This window comes from Uloborus diversus, chromosome 10 (assembly GCF_026930045.1).
Source record: "Uloborus diversus isolate 005 chromosome 10, Udiv.v.3.1, whole genome shotgun sequence".
Taxonomy (NCBI): Eukaryota; Metazoa; Arthropoda; class Arachnida; order Araneae; family Uloboridae; genus Uloborus; species Uloborus diversus.
In genome coordinates, this window is record NC_072740.1 from 42,632,616 (window position 1) to 42,650,629 (window position 18,014).

At 32.1% G+C, this 18,014-nt stretch overlaps 1 protein-coding gene across 1 annotated transcript in view; it reads right to left on the reverse strand.

Annotated features, from left to right (window-relative positions):
- Nucleotides 1-18,014, reverse strand: part of LOC129231732 (SCY1-like protein 2) — a 347,631-nt gene that overhangs the window by 169,877 nt on the left and 159,740 nt on the right. Inside the window, exons 2-4 of the mRNA XM_054866094.1 lie at nucleotides 15,842-16,002; nucleotides 4,261-4,408; nucleotides 263-409 (exon numbers count right to left, since the gene is read on the reverse strand). Coding sequence (XP_054722069.1) covers nucleotides 263-409; nucleotides 4,261-4,408; nucleotides 15,842-16,002 — 456 coding nt within the window. The remainder of the gene's footprint in view (nucleotides 1-262; nucleotides 410-4,260; nucleotides 4,409-15,841; nucleotides 16,003-18,014) is intronic.

Below are 18,014 nucleotides of genomic sequence, written 5' to 3' on the forward strand. Positions count from 1 at the left end.
ACGATGTAAAGCCGTATTTAGATAAAATTTTGACAGCATGTTAGGTAAAGTAAATACATCAAGTTCTAAATCATCAATCATGCATATCAAACCCAATGTAGCCAAGAATTAAGTTTTAAATACCTAAATAAACTTTTAGCTGTCACACATGCTTAGAACATGGTGCATGGTTCATTAAATGCAAAACAAAAAAGAAAATAAGAAAGTGAAAAACTACATACAGATCTGATTATTTCAAACAAAATGTATCTATAAAACTTACCATGATATCAGTTTCGTTGCATTTCTCGGCAAATTCTAGTCCCGCCAACTTCCATGTACCACGTTTATTAATGATTACCGACTGTGGACACAGGTTTCGGTGAATCAACTTGCACGAATAGTGCAGAAAACAAAGAGCTTCTGTTAGCTGAAATCAGTCAAAATCAAATCAATTAATCAGCAACAACCACACAAATGATATGTAACTAACGATTAACAGTTATCACATAATTTGTTTTGTGATTCAAAAAAAAAAGAAAGTCAATTATTTACGAGCTTCATAAATTAGTTATTTTAAATTTTGACTATCGTTTGATTTTTTTATTGCAGAATACGTAAATATACAACATAATATTAAAGTTCCACTTAACAAAGCTTGAAAACATCGTTGGTGAACGTGATCAAAAGTAGTTAAAAAAAATCTGGTACTAAACCTTTCGTGAAATAAATTTTTTCTTCCCTTTTTGAAATTATAACAATTGTTAAAAATCAATTATTACTTCATATAATTCGGTCTGTAGTTAAATTTTCAGTTTTAACTATCAAGGCAAATATTAAGAAGTAAGTTTGTTTTGTCTTGTTTAAACGTTTCTTCTATCCGAAATTTTTTTCCCTTTAATGACTAAAATTCTAAAGTGTATTTGGACGAGTTAATCAAAACCTTACTATGACTTCAAAATGTATTGGCTTATGTTTAAAATTATACCGAAATGTAGAAACCGATTTGAAATAATTTCAACTTCGTCGAATGTTTAATGAGAAAATATTTGTTCAGATCAAAATTTTTATATTTTAATGGAAGTTTATTTGCATGGTACTCTGACTTAAGTAATGTTGCAAATAAAGTCGTAAGGTACATTTTTCTTTAGTTTGCCTCGAATTTACTCGATGATTTTGCTGTTATATAAAGGAGACCGGGACGAGATAACTATGTTAACAATTTTTGCTGTTTATGAATTTATTTTTAAGGACAGTAAAATTAACTTAACATGAGCTGTTAGAGTAGTCTTTTAAAGTATTGAATATATTACCATTTAATTTTTCAAATAAAAATAACGAAGGATATTTTTACTTGTTCATAACCCTAGCTAATCGTCAACTTGCCCCAGTACTGGTGCAAGATGACTTGGGCCTTGGGGCAAGATGACGACGTTGAAAAAGGTTGAACATATTTAATGTTTCGAATAATGTTACTTGTTTTACAAATGATTACTGTGTTTTTACATCTTACAAAGTATCAAATTAAGCGTAATGCATTGTAGCGTAATGTTGAAGCGTTAAGTTTTGCAGCTGACAAATAAAAATACTATTTTCATAATTGGAACATTCCTCATGCCACCACTCTTGTCTTTTACAGCTCTGGATCCATTCTTCTGTTGGAGGGTCACAATATTTATCTTAGAAGTAATATTTATCTTACAATATATATCTTTAGAAGCAGGGCATCTTATAACACCATTATTTGCAGTTGATGCAACTGGATTGCTTGGCATGAATTGTATAGACTTGGGCCTACAGGAACTTAGTTTGAGTTTTTTACTCCATTTTTTGCTTTACAAGCTTACTTTCCCTGTTTTTTTAAATACTCTTTTTTTTCCTTTACGCTTTCCTCCTTTTTCTGACATTTCTTTGATGGGTGTGCTTGTAAGAATGTTTGAGCTCAGTTTTCTGCTTTTCCTATTTGTTTTCTTACATCGGTGCTTTAGGCAATGCATTGTAATCAGAAACACTAACATGCTTCTTTGGTGCATTGGAATCGGCATTTGCCATATTATCTGCTTCGTCTAGAGGGTTTGTATGTCGGTTTTCTACTCCCAAGGTCTGAGGATTAGCACTATTATTCTCAGTTTCATCGCCAATAATATCATAGTCCGCTAAAAACAAAGTAATTATGAGTCTCACCCGTCATTCTTTAAACCCTTTTATCGGCAATTCGAACTGTAGCTGCTTTGAAGTAAGCGGTGCTCAAAAGCTCACCAATATTTTTGTCTGTGACAGTTTGTCCTAGAAGAATGATCATGAAGTTTTCACATACTTGGCTATTGTAGATTTTTAATGGGCAGAAAAATGACGCATCAGGAGCTAGAGACGGTGGGATGTATGGGGTGGCAACCAACCGTGAAAATGTTTTTTCACTGCAGTATAAGATAGAATGCAAAATTATGTGAGATTTATGATTGTCAATAATCTACAGAACAGGATATTCTTTGCTTGGTTTAATTCATTCAACTAGTCATTTGATTAACTGGTTCATAAACAGCCTCTGGGCACCCGCTTTCGAACGACACATCCCTTGATTAAATGCGTCCTTTAGCTCCAGATGAGACAGAAGTGCGAGGTCGCGTGGACAAACAGACAAATAAGCGTTTACAGGATTTAATAAAATGGACAACATAGTTAGTTTAATAAATTCCAAAACACGGGGCAAGATGACGAGCTTGTCATCTTGCCCCGCGTTTCGGCTCATCATCTTACTCCGGACAGCCTGTTGGAACGAATTCTTCACAATTGCCATAAAACAAATCGATTAATTGATATTTGTTCATGGTAACAGGTAGTATTTAAACTAAGTTACCCATAAATATTAAAGAAATACGATATATCTTATCTGTATCTGTAGTAGAGCTTATTTACACATGCATAAAAGTTATACCGTGGCAACGGTAAACAATCAGAGCTTCAGAACTAACACAAATATGTCGATTTCGGCGTCTCTATACTATTGCTGAAGAAACAGCGGGCAGGAGAGCCAGTAGCATGCAGTTGATGCTGTTACCCAGTGGAAAACGGAAAAATTAAGGCATTCGTCATCTTGCCCCGGTCTCCCCTATATTAAAAGATAGTGTCAGTGGTGTTGTTGAATTGCGAAAATTATACTGTCGCTTGGTTTAAAACACTAAAACACATTGTAGTGGCATGTTTTCATCCAAAGAATCGACTTTGTTTTCGTCCATTCTATTTTAGAACATATTAAAAATTAAAATATATTTGTTTAATCAGTTTTAAGGAAAAGATCCCGATTGTACCGTTGCGTAATTAGTTATGCTGTTACAGCTATAGAAAACATTTTAAGGACAAGAAAAAAACTCATTAATTTAAAAAACCGCTTGCACTAGACATGATTGATCTGACCCGATCAGTGGGAATAATTAGGAAGGAAAAGAGATAAGATTGATAAGACTGTACTATCAGATCTAGGTTGATGGTCTCCAAGGATCAGATTGTTGAAATAATTATGCAAATATTTGTATAATACACAGATTACGGGAACTGGAATGCTATGCCGTTTTCTTCAAACAAATAATTTTTAATAACTTATTTTTCTTAACCAATGATGAAAGTACTCTCGTTATGAGGAATGTTTGCAGTTTATGAATTTATGCATGACGTTTCACTTCAAATTATCTGAAAACAAGCCGATTTTTCTAGGCTTTATCTCATGGCAAAGGGATAAAGAGAAGCGTGCGGGGGGGGGGGATGACTCAGTGTGGTGGGTGAGGAGAGCGCCAATGAATTGTTATTTTTTTTCCAATGTTCGTATTGAGCAGTGTGGTTTTGCATAGTCATATTTCAGAATAGTGCTATTTCTGTTGAGAATAATACTTGTATTGTCATTTAAATTCAAAAATACAGCCACGGGGTCGCCTGCCTAAGTGGTCAATAACTATATACCATTTCTACTAAACACTTTTCTATTGCATACATACCGTAAAATGGGGGAACAGTGCTCCTCTAGGGATAACATTGTTCCAAAAAGTGTAAAAGTTTTTTCACTGATTTTCGGTCTCGAATTGGCAACTTGCCCACCTGTTTACTGTTATCACCTAACTAGTTGAAAGGAATTCCGCAATGTCAACCAATTCGTCACAGAAAACCTCGAAAATCCATTAAATCGTTTTGAAGCAATGTTATCCCTAGTAGAGCATTGTTCCCCTGTTTTACGGTACGTCATATTTTGTTCTTATCCATTATCGAAGAACAAGTTTATAAATAACTTACTTGTAAAAGCCCATATTTTATCTCGATGTCCAAAAATGTGTATTCTTTCACCATTGGTGGAAGGTTTTGGGGCAGTCGTTCTTCCAGACATCCCAAAACATTGGCTAAGGTCCCTAAGACAGGTTCAGTAGCAAAAGCTAATGTATCACTGAAAAGGAAATAATCAACATCTCTAAGTATTGATAGGAAACTCTTGATATGCAGTTTAAAAAATAAAAAGGAAGAAGGAAAAAATATGAGACGCGAGACTTGTCAACAGAAGCTAAGCTTTTACTAAGGCTATAAAATGGCAAAAGCTTATAATGTTGAAGGTATATTGAAACAACAAATCGAAATAAGTTTCAGTTCATGCAGTTAAATTTATCAAAGTTATTAATTATGTCATACACAATCATACAATATATCTAAACAAAATAAAGATATATTATAAATGAATACATAACTACTGCAAATGAATACAGAAGAGATTAAAAACTGGAATTTTTTTCCACATGAAGCTAAAAAGTTTTTTTAACCGAATTGCAAAAATTGAAATTTTTAATCTAACCATACTCGTGAAAGAATTTTTAGAGTTTAAAGTCTATGCTGATTACAGTATATATAAAAATTTACAAGTTTTGGATATCTAGAGTTATTGAAAATTTCAGGAAACACACACAAAAAAAAAAAAAAAAAAAACTAAAATTCAATTATCTCTTGAACTGTAAGTTCTATCAAGTTGAAACTTTTAATCGTTTCAGCGCACTAAAGTTATATCAAATAAGAAAAAAATGGCGAATGTTCGGAGCTTAACTCACTTGGAACGCTTGTTCATGTTGTTTTTGTTTATTTTTAGTTTACTCTGGTGGACACAACGTCCTATAAGAAGCATAGCTTCAAAAATTAGGCCTAAATTAAGAATGAAAGAAAAATAGCATCAATTAAAAAACGGGTAAAACATGAAGAGAGAAATGAACGGATTGAATTAGAGGAAGGACATTTGTCGAATTGAAATTTAGCTATAAGACGATTATTTTATTTATAATAAATACTTCACTTTGGCTATCTTCACCTATCTGTTCTTCATAAGATATTTGTTCTAAAATAACACATTGCAGTTAATCAAAAAATCAAATCAGGGAATATGAGAGTAATATATGATTGGACATTTTTATTTGTACTATAGTCGTAAAAATGTAATTTAGTTATGCTTCAGTTGTGCTTTTTAACTTTTTATTTTTATACAAATAAGAAATCATTTGTATGAAGACAGCGTAGGGTAGACCGGGCCAATTTACAAGGATTTCTTTCGATGAATTTTCTAAATTTTACATTTTAACTTGGGGAAATTTTAGACGTTGCAGATTTATGAAGTAGTTACTGGAGTCAAAATTGGTATATTCAATTGTTGCTCAGTTTGTGTTTTTTTACCAGTAAAAAAAATATTTTTGAGCCCAAGTCAGTTGTATTAACTTGGACATGGGCACGTTTACGCATATTGATTTTGACACCTAACGAGGTTCTGTTAGTGTTTTGAACATAATGTCTTACTATCGTTAAAATAAAGCAAATTTATTACAGACTGAATAGTGTATAAAGTAAAAGCTGGATGGACATGAAGACTACATCATTGTAAGCTATAAGATACTAATTTGTAACTCAAGTAATAATTTAATGGTGATTTTCAAAACAAAATAGCCTGAAAATACTAAAAAGTTTTCAGACAGTTCGGAGCGAAAAAAGCGTCAGGGCACGTTTAGAAGTAAGACACAGTAAGACCGTGCGTATAAACGTGCTCCTACGTCAACGCGTAAACTTACCCCGTCGCCAAGTTTGGATTTATTTTAAACGTGCAGAAAAATTTAACAACATTTCAGTTCATACAAATACAATCCTCAAAAAAGGATAAAATTCTGCTAATTTTTATATTTTTGTTCTTTCTTAACTAAGTATCATTTATTCACAATAAGCTGCAAAGTTCCACTCAAAATTTACTCCAATTGGCAAAAAATATATTATTCTTTCTGCATGCTTGATTGAAGCTCGACTTTGCGCAAAAACTTGCGAGGGTATTTGCCACGGAGCAGCATAAATATGTTATGACTGTTAATTTTCCAGTTATAATTCGTTTTGAAAAAAGTGCCCTGGTCCACCCTACTTCGAATTAAAATTCCTATTTCAAACGTAACTGCAATTAAAAAGAAAAGAAAAAAGAAACTGAATAAAACACAAATTTTTAAACTGCACTTATTTTCATTATGCAAGAGCTTTTTCTTCTTAAACATAAATAGGATAAAAATGTATCTCTTAGAAAATAACTGATATTTATTTATGGAGAAGAAGAAAAGTAATGTGAATAAATATTTGATGAGGTTTTTTTTTTTTTGGTTTGTTTTTTGTGATAACATTCAAAGTCCCTTCAAAACGGTACATGACGCATGAAACGTGCTTTTGTGCTGCATTATTAACATGTTGTTTACCTAGAGAGTGTAGTACTTTATCTATGACATCACATTGGTTTGTACTTTTTGTTTTCCTTGACTTCGCGAGTGTTGTTCTTGCATAACAGGACTCCTATTTCTCAAAATAATACATATTTTTCTGACTTTAATAGAAGGATATTTTCAAAGGTTCTGAAAAACTGTCATTAACTAGAGTCATTTCTTTATGTGAAAAAATATGGGATAAATGATATATTATTGTTTTTAAACGTTAATAGAAAATTTTCCTTTTTCTTGTATCGCGCAATTCCACCGCTACGTGTGCGACTCTTTCGTGCTTTTTATTTATTTATTTTTTTTTTTTTTGCAAATAACAATAATTATTTAGTTAGGAAACAAAATTATCTTAGCTATCTTTAGTATGATAAACAAGAATATCTAAAATTATTTTAACAGCAATGTTTTTGTTTTTAGATAATTCTAAATTTGTTCCCAAAACTCAAATTTACCGTTGCGTATGTAACTCAAAAATTCCGTAAGTAGGCTGGTAGGCTGCAGCTACTTTTATTTTTTAATTTCGTTAAGGTTCGGTTAAGTTTTGAAAGTTAAACGTACCATGTTGTTCTAACTCTCACCTATCTTGAAAGATATATATTAGGATCTCCCCCCCCCCAAAAAAAAACGAAACTCCATGTTTCAAATCGTACACCCTCTTATATTTTTAATTTTAGGTCAAAACATTTGTAAAGAAAGTTTCTTATAACTTAAACAACAGGCAGCCCGTGCCGACTTGCGCCTGAAAGTGTGTGTACTATGACTAATCGATTTTTTTTCGGTAGTTTGAATTTTTGTGTTGATAAAACGTTGCCCCTATAGCCCGACATGTACTACAAAAATATTTTTCCAAATTAAAAAATATATATATATATATTTAGATACCCAGCAAGAGGCCTAAAATTTGTAGTTTTCTTCAACAAAATAAATTTTTTCTATGCATGTTTTTGTAAAAGTTTGAGATATATTTTAAAAAGAAAAATATAAACAGTAAACTCGGTGATTAGCGCTAAATAGAAATAATTGCTCTATTGCAATATTTAACTTTCCCACGTAATAGGGTAGACCGGGATGCGTTTACGCGGATTTTTTTAATGAATTTTCTAAAGTTTATGTTTATCCTAACCTCATGTTTTAGACATTGCGGTTTTTTGTAGCAATTAATGGAGTCAAAATTGTTACATTCAGTTGTTGCTCAGTTTGTGTTTTTAACCGTTAAAAAAATATTTTTGAGTCAAAGTCGTTTGCGAATACATGCCCCGGAGCCGGGAACGTTTACGCATACTAATTTTGACACCTAACAAGGTTCTGTTAGTGTTTTGAACATAATGTCTTACCATCGTTTTAAGCAAATTTATTATTGACTGAAAGAAAATAAAGTAAAAGCTAAATGGGCATGAAGACAGCACTACATGATTTTAAGCTATAAGATACGAATTTCTAACTCAATTAAAAGTTAAATGGTGATTTTCAAAACTAAATAGCCTGAAAAAAATGAAAAGTTTTGAGACACATCGGAGCGAAAAAAGCGTCAGAGCACATATAAAAGTAAGATACAGTAAGAACGTGCGTAAAGGTGCTCTGACGTCAAAGCGTAAACTTGCCCCGTCGCCAAGTTTGGATTTATTTTAAACATGCAAAAAATTTAATAACATTTCAGTTCATACAAATACAATCCTCAAAAATGATAAAATTCTGCTAATTTTTAAATATTTGTTCTTTCTTAACTAAGTATTTATTCACAATAAGCTTCAAAACGTTCAACTCAAAATTTACTCGACTTGGTACAAAACGGATTATTCTTTCTGCATGCTAGACCGAAGCTCGACTGATGCTCAAAAACTTGTGGTTATTTGCTAAGGAGCACCATCAGTATGTTATGACTTTTAGCTCTCCAGTTATAGTTCGTTTTGAAAAAATGTCACTGCGTAAACGTGCCCCTTGCGAAAGATAATAAATTCAAATAGCTTTTCGCCCGACTTTTCACTATACTAAATTTTACTTTTTAGTGTAAACCTTTTTATGTTTTGTGCTATTTATGTTTAATTATTTATTTATATTATGCCCATTAATACTTTAAAGCTATCTTTTTCTTTAACATACATCACTTTTTTAAGGTGTTCTTTCAGATGTTTTAAAGGTTTGAAGTATTTATAAAAGGATGTTTTAATGTTAATTGATCAAGAGAAATACTAATTCCAACACGAATTTATCAATCCAAAATTATTTCAGTTTTTCTTTTTAATGTTAGATTTTAGAAACAAATGGCATTTTTTATTATGCAATATACTTTTTTCCTGTAGTCATCTACATCAAAGATAACAAAAAACTTTTGAGAAAAAGGATTTGAACACGAGTAAATAAATCATTATAACTTTGAGAAAAGTCTATTGTTTAGGAAAATATCTATAGTTGAGAAAAGTTTTCTTAATTAGACTAAATCTAGTAAAAACTGCATTAGCAATCGTAAGAAAAAATGAGTCGGGTAGCTATGATTTTATTAAATTATCTTAAATGAATAAAATGAAGGAAACTACTAAAACAAACTTAATGGACGATTTGCTATTCAATTTTTGCTGGATTTGCAGTAACGATGTTTCCAATTTCTCTCTCTATCAGAGTCTTACCTTAGGAATTATGCTGCAAAGTAATTTTCTCACTTAACTGATTAGTTTTTCGAGAAAATTAATTGCATGGACTAGCTGAGGGAAATAGCTTCTTACCTAAAGGCAGCTAAGGATAGCACACTTTTTTAAATCTTTAAATGCATGGGCTTTCCAGAATCATTGGAGGATAAGTTTCTGATCAAGAATGAATTAAATTGGTTAACGAAACTCATCTTACAGATAAAATTGCACCGCCAAGGAGGATAAGAATAGTTCGCTAGCTTCTGAAAAGAATACTGCTGCGATAAAAATAAGATATATCCTCAAACAGAAACAATTGTTTTTGAACAATGATGTTTATGCTAATATTATTATGTATATTGATTTCGTTTGTGTATAGATCAATGCGATGTTATCTAGATTATACATATATGTATCTTTATTTAGCTAAATGGCTTACGTTTTGCTGTTCTATTGTACTGATTTCTTTAATCAATAACGATCAAAATATTATTACAACCTTTGTGATATCGCGTTTATTTTCAACAATGATGTATTTTAATCACGTTGACAATTTATTTATCTTTCAGAAATTATAGTTACAATTTTCACTTTAACTGACATTAAAATATATTATTTCTTTGAAAGCGAAACAGCTATATTTAACTTATAAAAATTATAAGTGATTTTTAAACAAAGGACAGAAACTTGGCATTCTTAAATTACCAGAAGCAATTCTAAAAAAATATGTATTTCTTAATCAGCTACAAGTCTGCTTTATCAATTAGGAGTCATATTTTTATCATTACAACAGAAAGATAAGTAAACGAAAATTCTTAAAGCAAAATTCCAAATTACCATAAGATACAAACAGATGGGGGACAAAACAATACGAACACCTATAAAATAAGACGAAAGCATTATTAATAGTGGGTTGGACCAACCTTTGACTTAATTATAGATCGTGTGCTACATGGGATAGAGTCATGAAGGTCCTAAACAACATGTATTGACATATAAAGTCATTTTTCCTGGAGAGTAGGTTTTAAATTGTAAAACGTATAATGTGGAGGCAATCGATCATGGAATTTTACTCCAAATATCCTTACAACTCTTCAACAGTATTCTGGTCTAAAACCCTAGATCCTAGCTTAAGTAGCGACACGTCCACCATCATGGGCAAATATTTGCTTTCTGCCTATGCCTGCTATAAAGAAGTAGCGTGTTTTGCTTCTTGTCTGTGGTGTTTCTTGATAGTTGATTAAAATGGAGTTAATAAGAGACTACAATCAAGAAGCAAAATACTCTGCTTCATCGTAGAAGATATTAGAAAGAAACCTCGTTTAGCCCCAAAATGACAGAATTGTCACTACTTATTCTACGACTTAGGGCTTTATTCTGGCCAGCAAGGTGTTCTACTTTCTCTTCAGGCTCTTCAAACTCTGTTTTCATCAATTTTAGCAATGTGGGTTGCCTTATTGTCTTGTTAAATTGAGCATTGTTTTGTAAAATAAATCCGGACAAAACGATGCATCCGAATCCCCAGAATATTGACCTAGTGAAATTTTGTAACTTTCTTATACTCAGTAACAAGCAGTCAATGGCGTTTAGAGGTAGTCAGATTTTTTTTTCTGTGGACTTTCCTCACTCTTTTATCAGTCTCAGAAAGCTTTCTATTCTGCCCACTATCCAACTTCGCAGATGATACATTGCCACCTTTCGTGTACGCTGTCATAACAGATGACACAGTACTTTCAGTTTGTAACCTTCATATATTTTAATTGTTACCATACTAGCATATATAGTTTTCATTGGTATTTTATCTTGTTAATGCTTCTTTAATATACAATCAGGTTTTTTGCAAATTGCCCAATTTGTTTATTTAATGTGTGCATTAAGTTTTGTTATTCCAGAAGAGTCGCAGTACATTATGTATTTTTAGAGAATTCAAATCATAAATTAAATTAATCTTAAAATAAGTTAATTTTAAAGGCAGAATGTTACCAGAATGTTCCGTTTAACCTGCAAAACCTCTATTTCATAACCTTTAGTCCTAGATGCATACTTCCAATTGCAAAAAATGTTCTAAGTAGGGCACAGAATTAAGACATTGAAAAATTGAAGCGAAAAAGAGAATCAATGAAAAATTATCAAATCTAACTTTTCATAGATACTCTAGGTCCCTTACCTTATGTTTAGGGAAATGATATTCATTTAAAAAAGATTAAAACATAAATATTTTGAAAAAAATGCGGCCAAAATGCAAGGAGATTTTCAAATTCAAGGTTTTAAGGGACCGTGCAAGATGTGAGATTGGAACTTATCGCCTTTCAGAATGACAGGTGTCGTAGAAATAAATAAATAAATAAATAAAGTATATATATATATATATATACAGCCTGAGTAAAAACTTTAAAGCCAGTAAAAAGTTTTTGAGAAAACGGAAAAATGAAATTTGAAGGATTTTAACATTATTGAATTATTAATGTTCATTTGTAAGAAATAATGCAATATACAGGTTTTGTGAAGTATGCAACTACCAAAAAAAAGTGATATATTCAAAGTTAGTATTTCAGCCTGAGTAAAAACTTTAAGGACGCTAGTATTTTTTAAAAGCTACATGTACATTCACTATAATATATATATAAATATCACAGCAGTTAATAAAAATGTGGAAACCTTTCAACTTGTACCTAACGTTTCATTAATTTCTTCGACGTCTTGGCCCACTTTGTGAAGATTTCGAATGGTAAGAATTTATTTGGTCATGAATGAGGGCAGACTGAAGCTTTTTCTTCAACGGAGATGAGTAGCTGTACTTTTGCGAAAAAATAAGAAGATCGAAAACTGCAGTCAATATTTTTTTAAGATTGAAAGACAATTATTGTAAAGGAACACTGGTGGAAGACCTAGAGCTTTGTCCTCAAGTTATGAAAGAAGAATTTGTAAATTTTCATGAACTGGACAGTACTCAACCGGGAAACTTATTCAGACGACAGGCTTAAATGTTTGTCAAAAGACTATACATAACACAATTAGAAGGTGTGAAAGTTTTATTCTAGCAGTAAAATTGGATAAACCCCAGTTATTAAATCGGCACAAAATAGAGCGTTTGAACTTTAGCCAGAAAGTCATGACCTAGGATAACCAATGGATAAAAATATTTTTTTCTAATGAAAAGAAGTGTAATTTGAAAGTATCAGATGGATGGAAGTACTATTGGCATGATTTACGAAAAGTAAAAGAAATGTTTTCAAAGCGTCAAATAGTTGGAGGCTCTGTCATAGCTTAGGGGTGCTTTGTTTACAATGCCCAGTTGCGTTTGTTCCAGGTAAAATGAATTCAGAAGCAAAGCAAAATGTCCCCGCAAGTCATCTTTTACTAAATGCTGAGTTTATTGCTGGAAAACATGGGAAATATCAGCAAGACAATGCATCTATCCATTCGAGTAACAGTACAAAAATTAATTCCATGTAAACAATGTTGAAACTTTGAAACGGCCAGCTAAGTCTCCAGATCTCAAACCAATCGAGACCTTATTGTGCGACAATAAGGTCTTGTGAGACGAGTTATATGCAAATGGGAGACATTTTACTTCATCAATAGAGCTGAAATCTACTGTCGAAGATGAAATATATAAAATAGATCCCGAACTTTGTCAAAAACTTGTTTCACTTATGAAAACAAGAATATTTCAAGTAATTCGAAGAAGTTGCTCCCACACAAGCTTCTAAATGTTTCTATTTTTTTCTTCCTGTGCTTTTTTCAATGCTGGTCTTAAAGATTTTACTCAGGCTCAAATGCTGATCCATGATATTTTCTGATAATGAAATAATTACAAATGATTTTTTTGTCTTCTTTACTTGTATTTAAGGTTAATAATTATCAATCAAATTATGTTTTGATCTTCAGTTAAAGATGTGTCCAATTTCTCCAAAACGTTTACTGGCCTTAAAGTTTTTACTCAAACTATATATATATTGCTATCTTTACTATATAGATGCGAAAGCGAGTTTGTTTGCAATATTTTCACACCTTAACTACTTAACCGATTATCAGTAACTTTTGCATGCACGTTGTCATGGATACTGACTAGAATATATGGTACATTTTTTCCAAAAAAACAAACAAAACAGTTCGAATTTGAACTACAGGATCCAAAAAAATTGCTCTTTCTGCCTTAAATAATTATCGTATTCTCTAGCTTTTAGTTTAATTCGAAAGCCCGTAAAAAATTACCCTTAACAGACTTGATTCCGTCGGATTTAAAATCAACAAAAGCTAAATTTGGTTGGAGAAAAAATATAAGCAGCAAATAAATCAGTTCTAAATCGGATATTTATCGCATGCAAGAGCTCTTGTTTAAATTAGCTTGAATAAAATCATTCATAAGAAAGATCTGTTGTCATTTTTATTCGAATGTGAACAAATAAAATTCTTGCTTTTGCTTTGAATCCTTTCCTGTATTTGAACGATTTAAAAATTTTCCCATTTTGGTTATCTTTCCGCAATTTATTATTTATTATTATTTTTTTTACTGACAGCAGAATATAAGTAAGGATTTTGTCTGTATTAACTTTTAAGAACACGGACGGCGTACTAAGTACAGCTACTCAACGAGAAAGTAGCTGTGAATTTATGAATAATCACTTGACCAACACCTGACCATTATTTATCCCTTTTCCAAGGTCCGTTCAGCGACGTACTTGTATTTAAAATCAAAAAATTGCCTTTTTCTCTTGTTCTTTTTGATTATTTTTCATACAAACCACACATGAATGTTCCAATTTTGTATGCAAAAAGCGCATAAAAATGACAAAATACAATTTCGAGAACTGCAGTAATTGTTCAACAAATGCTGACGAGTTGTCTCAATGAGATCATTTATAAGTGTACTTGTTTTAAATTTTTTATTCGCAAAATCCACAAATTAAACGTTATCATCATTTTTTACTATATTGTGATCGCATTCATTTTAATTGTGTTCGTCTGTTCGTTCAATTAGATATTTGTTACTTCTATAACATTACTAGTATTAAATAGGAAAATATTTTTACATTGATAGTTAAGCATGAAAAAATGCTGGCGTACGGAGTACGCCACCCGTGCTCTTATGTTACTTCAAACCGTCCGTGTTGTTAAAGCTTAATGGAAACCTTTACTGTTAAGTTTATTCTAATCGGGACTTTTAGATGTGCTGTTAACTGCATTTTAGAATAGTTGATGCTGATTTGAGTTTTGAGAAAGTGATGTCGATTTTCTAAGGCTGATTTTTTTAGAACTCATTCAAAAGGGATTTTTTTTTGATGCTATGGGGTTTTAAAAAAGAATGTTGTTGTTATTTTGAAATTTTTCTCATTCTGAGGGGGGGGGGTTATTTTCCTTATTCAGATAGATATTTTTAGAAAGACTGTTGACGTTGTTTCGAAACTTTAATCCTTATTAACAGGAATTTTTTAAAACTTATTTCCTTATCCTAGTAGGAAATTTTCGAAATTTTCGGAAGCTTTTTTTTTTTTTTTTTATAATTGAGAGTTTGGGGACTACTGTCCTTCTTTTAATGGAAATTCTTCGAGACTGTTACTCTGATGACAGTTTCAATGACTGTTGTGCTCACTTTAAGAAAGGATTTTTTAGGGACTATTGTCGACACTGCACTTAGGATTTTCGGGGACTGTTTTCCTAATTCAAATGAGGATTTATGGGGTCTGCTGAGACTATTAAGGGACTCTTGCCTTTCACAAGAAGGAAGTAATGACCATTTTAGCAAACTTTTTACTTATTATATTGGGTATTGAGATATTCGAAGCATAGTAAATTATTTTTACGAAGTTTTCTCATTCGAATGGGTATTTTTAGAAACTACTGTTGTTCGTCACTTGGGATAGTTTTCATTTTCGAGATAGATCGGGCATGACCTGGTGATGCAGCTAGTTGAAAACTGAATGCAAATGCTATTCCATGATACATAAACACACACTAAAAAGCTCGTACAATTTGAAAAAAAAAAAAAAAACACTCAATGCACACATATAATTTCAAACATTTGTTAGTCGCTATATTTTCTCCAAAAAAGGTTATTGAATGCGAGTGTAAAACGTTGTAAGTCACAAAATACTACGTTTTATATTTCGGTGAATATTGGACATACTAATGTCGTTGTGTTCGAATTGCTTTTTCATGCCTTGATTTTCCTAAATGCAATGTAGGGAATTTGGGGACTATGTAAAAAGGTAGATTTCGTATTTTTCACTTGTTTTTTCGTTTCAAACTTTTCATATCTTAAGTCTGCATCTTATTTTGGTCATTTTTGAAATTCGAAGTAAGCATCTTGAATTAACGTTTGTGAAAAAAGGGTCTCGCAGACTAAACGGGGACATGCTGTATAACAAAAGAATTTCTATTTTTTTTTTTTTCATTCACATGAAGCTGTACTTAAGCATTTTTATTTCTGAATTTCCATAGAATGTAGAAAATATAAGTAACATAAAATTTCCTTACTTAGATTCTTCAATAGGATGATAAAGTGTGAGCAATTTAGGGTGTTTCAGTCTATCCAATTGTCTAACGCTGAATCTTAAAATCTCAGTTATCGTTTCTTTCCTCTTCGGCTTATGAAGCTTTTCGGCTACTCTTTTCTCAAAGTAAAACACAGATGCTTCCTGGAAAAAATTAAAACGTAACTGTTAGCTAAAAAATTAAGAGAACAGCATGTCTGATTTTCAAAAGTCAATCATTCAAAATTTAGAAATTGAAAACCACCGAAAAAACGAGCTAATGTGACATCACATGACTTCCTTTTACCCCAATTTTAATGTCATTTTCCCAATGTAACGTGATTCAATAGTTTACTCTCTAAATATCACCACCAGTGACCAGATTGAAACAAGATAAAAAAAAAAAAAAAAAAAAAAAAAATCGCCAAATTTGTAGCCAACTTTTAGACAAAACTTGGCGATCAAAAAACTGGCGATATGTCGTCAAGTGTCCGCCAAGTTATAACACCACTTGAGTATACATCGAAATTAACAATGATTTCCCCCCCAAAAGGGGCAAAAGAAACCTTTAGAAACACTCGAATGCAACCAAAAGGGAAGGTACACAACTAGAACCCACTAGGAGTCTACGTACCAAATTTCAACTTTCTAGGACATACCGTTCTTGAGTTATGTGACATACAAACGCACATACGCACAACCGCACGTCACGAGCAAAGTCGTTGTAAATGACTCGGGGAATGTCAAAATGGATATTTCGGGTGTTTATACGTTCTTAGGCACTTATCAGCGTGTGGTCGGGTTGAAAAAAAAACTCAACTTAATTCGGGGGTGAGCAAAATGGAAATTAAGGCCGAATTTTGAGTGACATTTTTTTCGCGAATACAATACTTTCTTTTTTGTAAAAGGAAGTAAAAAAAGTCACAATGTCTAGAACTAAAAGGACTAATACCTCGAACTAAAAATAAAAGTTCTTTTCATGCGCCGCCTACATTGGTGGCATAAATTTTTATTGCAATGGGGATTTAACCTTAGGAGACAAATGTGACCCAAATAATGTTGCAGGGTCGGTTAAAAAAGAGTCATACACTATTTTCGAGTCAATTAAGCAATTTAGATATTTAATATATATAAACTGTATTGAAAAAACAGTAAAAACTAAAAGCGCTACATGTAGCTAAAGGCCAATATTTTATTCATCATACATCAGTAGTTGCGACTGTAAGATAGTTAGAACAGGTGCTAAAAACTTTTGACGCGAACTGTAACACAAACGTCTCGAATAATTGTCACTGTGTTCAAACTCTAACGGTGGTAACGTATGCAAAAAGCTCATCTGCACCATGTGGTCACAAATACCATGAACACATTTTTTGCATAATTTCAGGAGTCGAAGTTGAGATGTTAATGCCAACGGATTCAATTAAACCAGTTTTTTTACCGGTTTCCAAGATGTTCACAGTTACCTTAAAATGCAGAGGCTAAGTCGGCTTAATATTACTTTCAGATAGATATTGTAGTAAATAAAGTACATTACACTTATAATCCGCATAAAAACCATTCACCTTTTGCTTTGCCACGTGACAGGCTTTCACATGAAATTTCGCGCTATTACTCATTTTAGACTCTTGGTTTTTATTCGTTCATTTGTGTTAACTCGAGCTACACAAAATACTACTCGACAAAAAAAGATAGAACATTTTCCATAAATATCAACTCTCTTGAAATTCTCCTGCACTCTGGAATACTGCGTGACAATCAGACAAAATCAGTTTTATTTTGGGATAGGAGAGCAACCCTCTGCTATATTAATTAAATACATAAATTGCACCACCAGCTCAGTCATTCCACTGAGCTGGCGGTGTATTTCATGTATTTCTGCCTTAGCCCTCGCTATAGGGCGGTAACTTGCTGAATATATTTATTAAATGTCTATTCGAAGATTCAACAATACCTAAACAAACTATCTTTGCACAACCGTTGTGACATCGCTTCATCGTTCAACTATATGGGCACGTTGACTTCAAAAGAATTTAATACCATCGATAAGAGTGACTTTGTGCCAACAAGGGATAAGAATTTTGTGCCACTTCATATGCACAAATGCCAGTACAAAGAGGTTCAGTTAAATTAAGCGAAAGAAAAAGGAGAGTAAAACACATTTTAAGCATTCATCC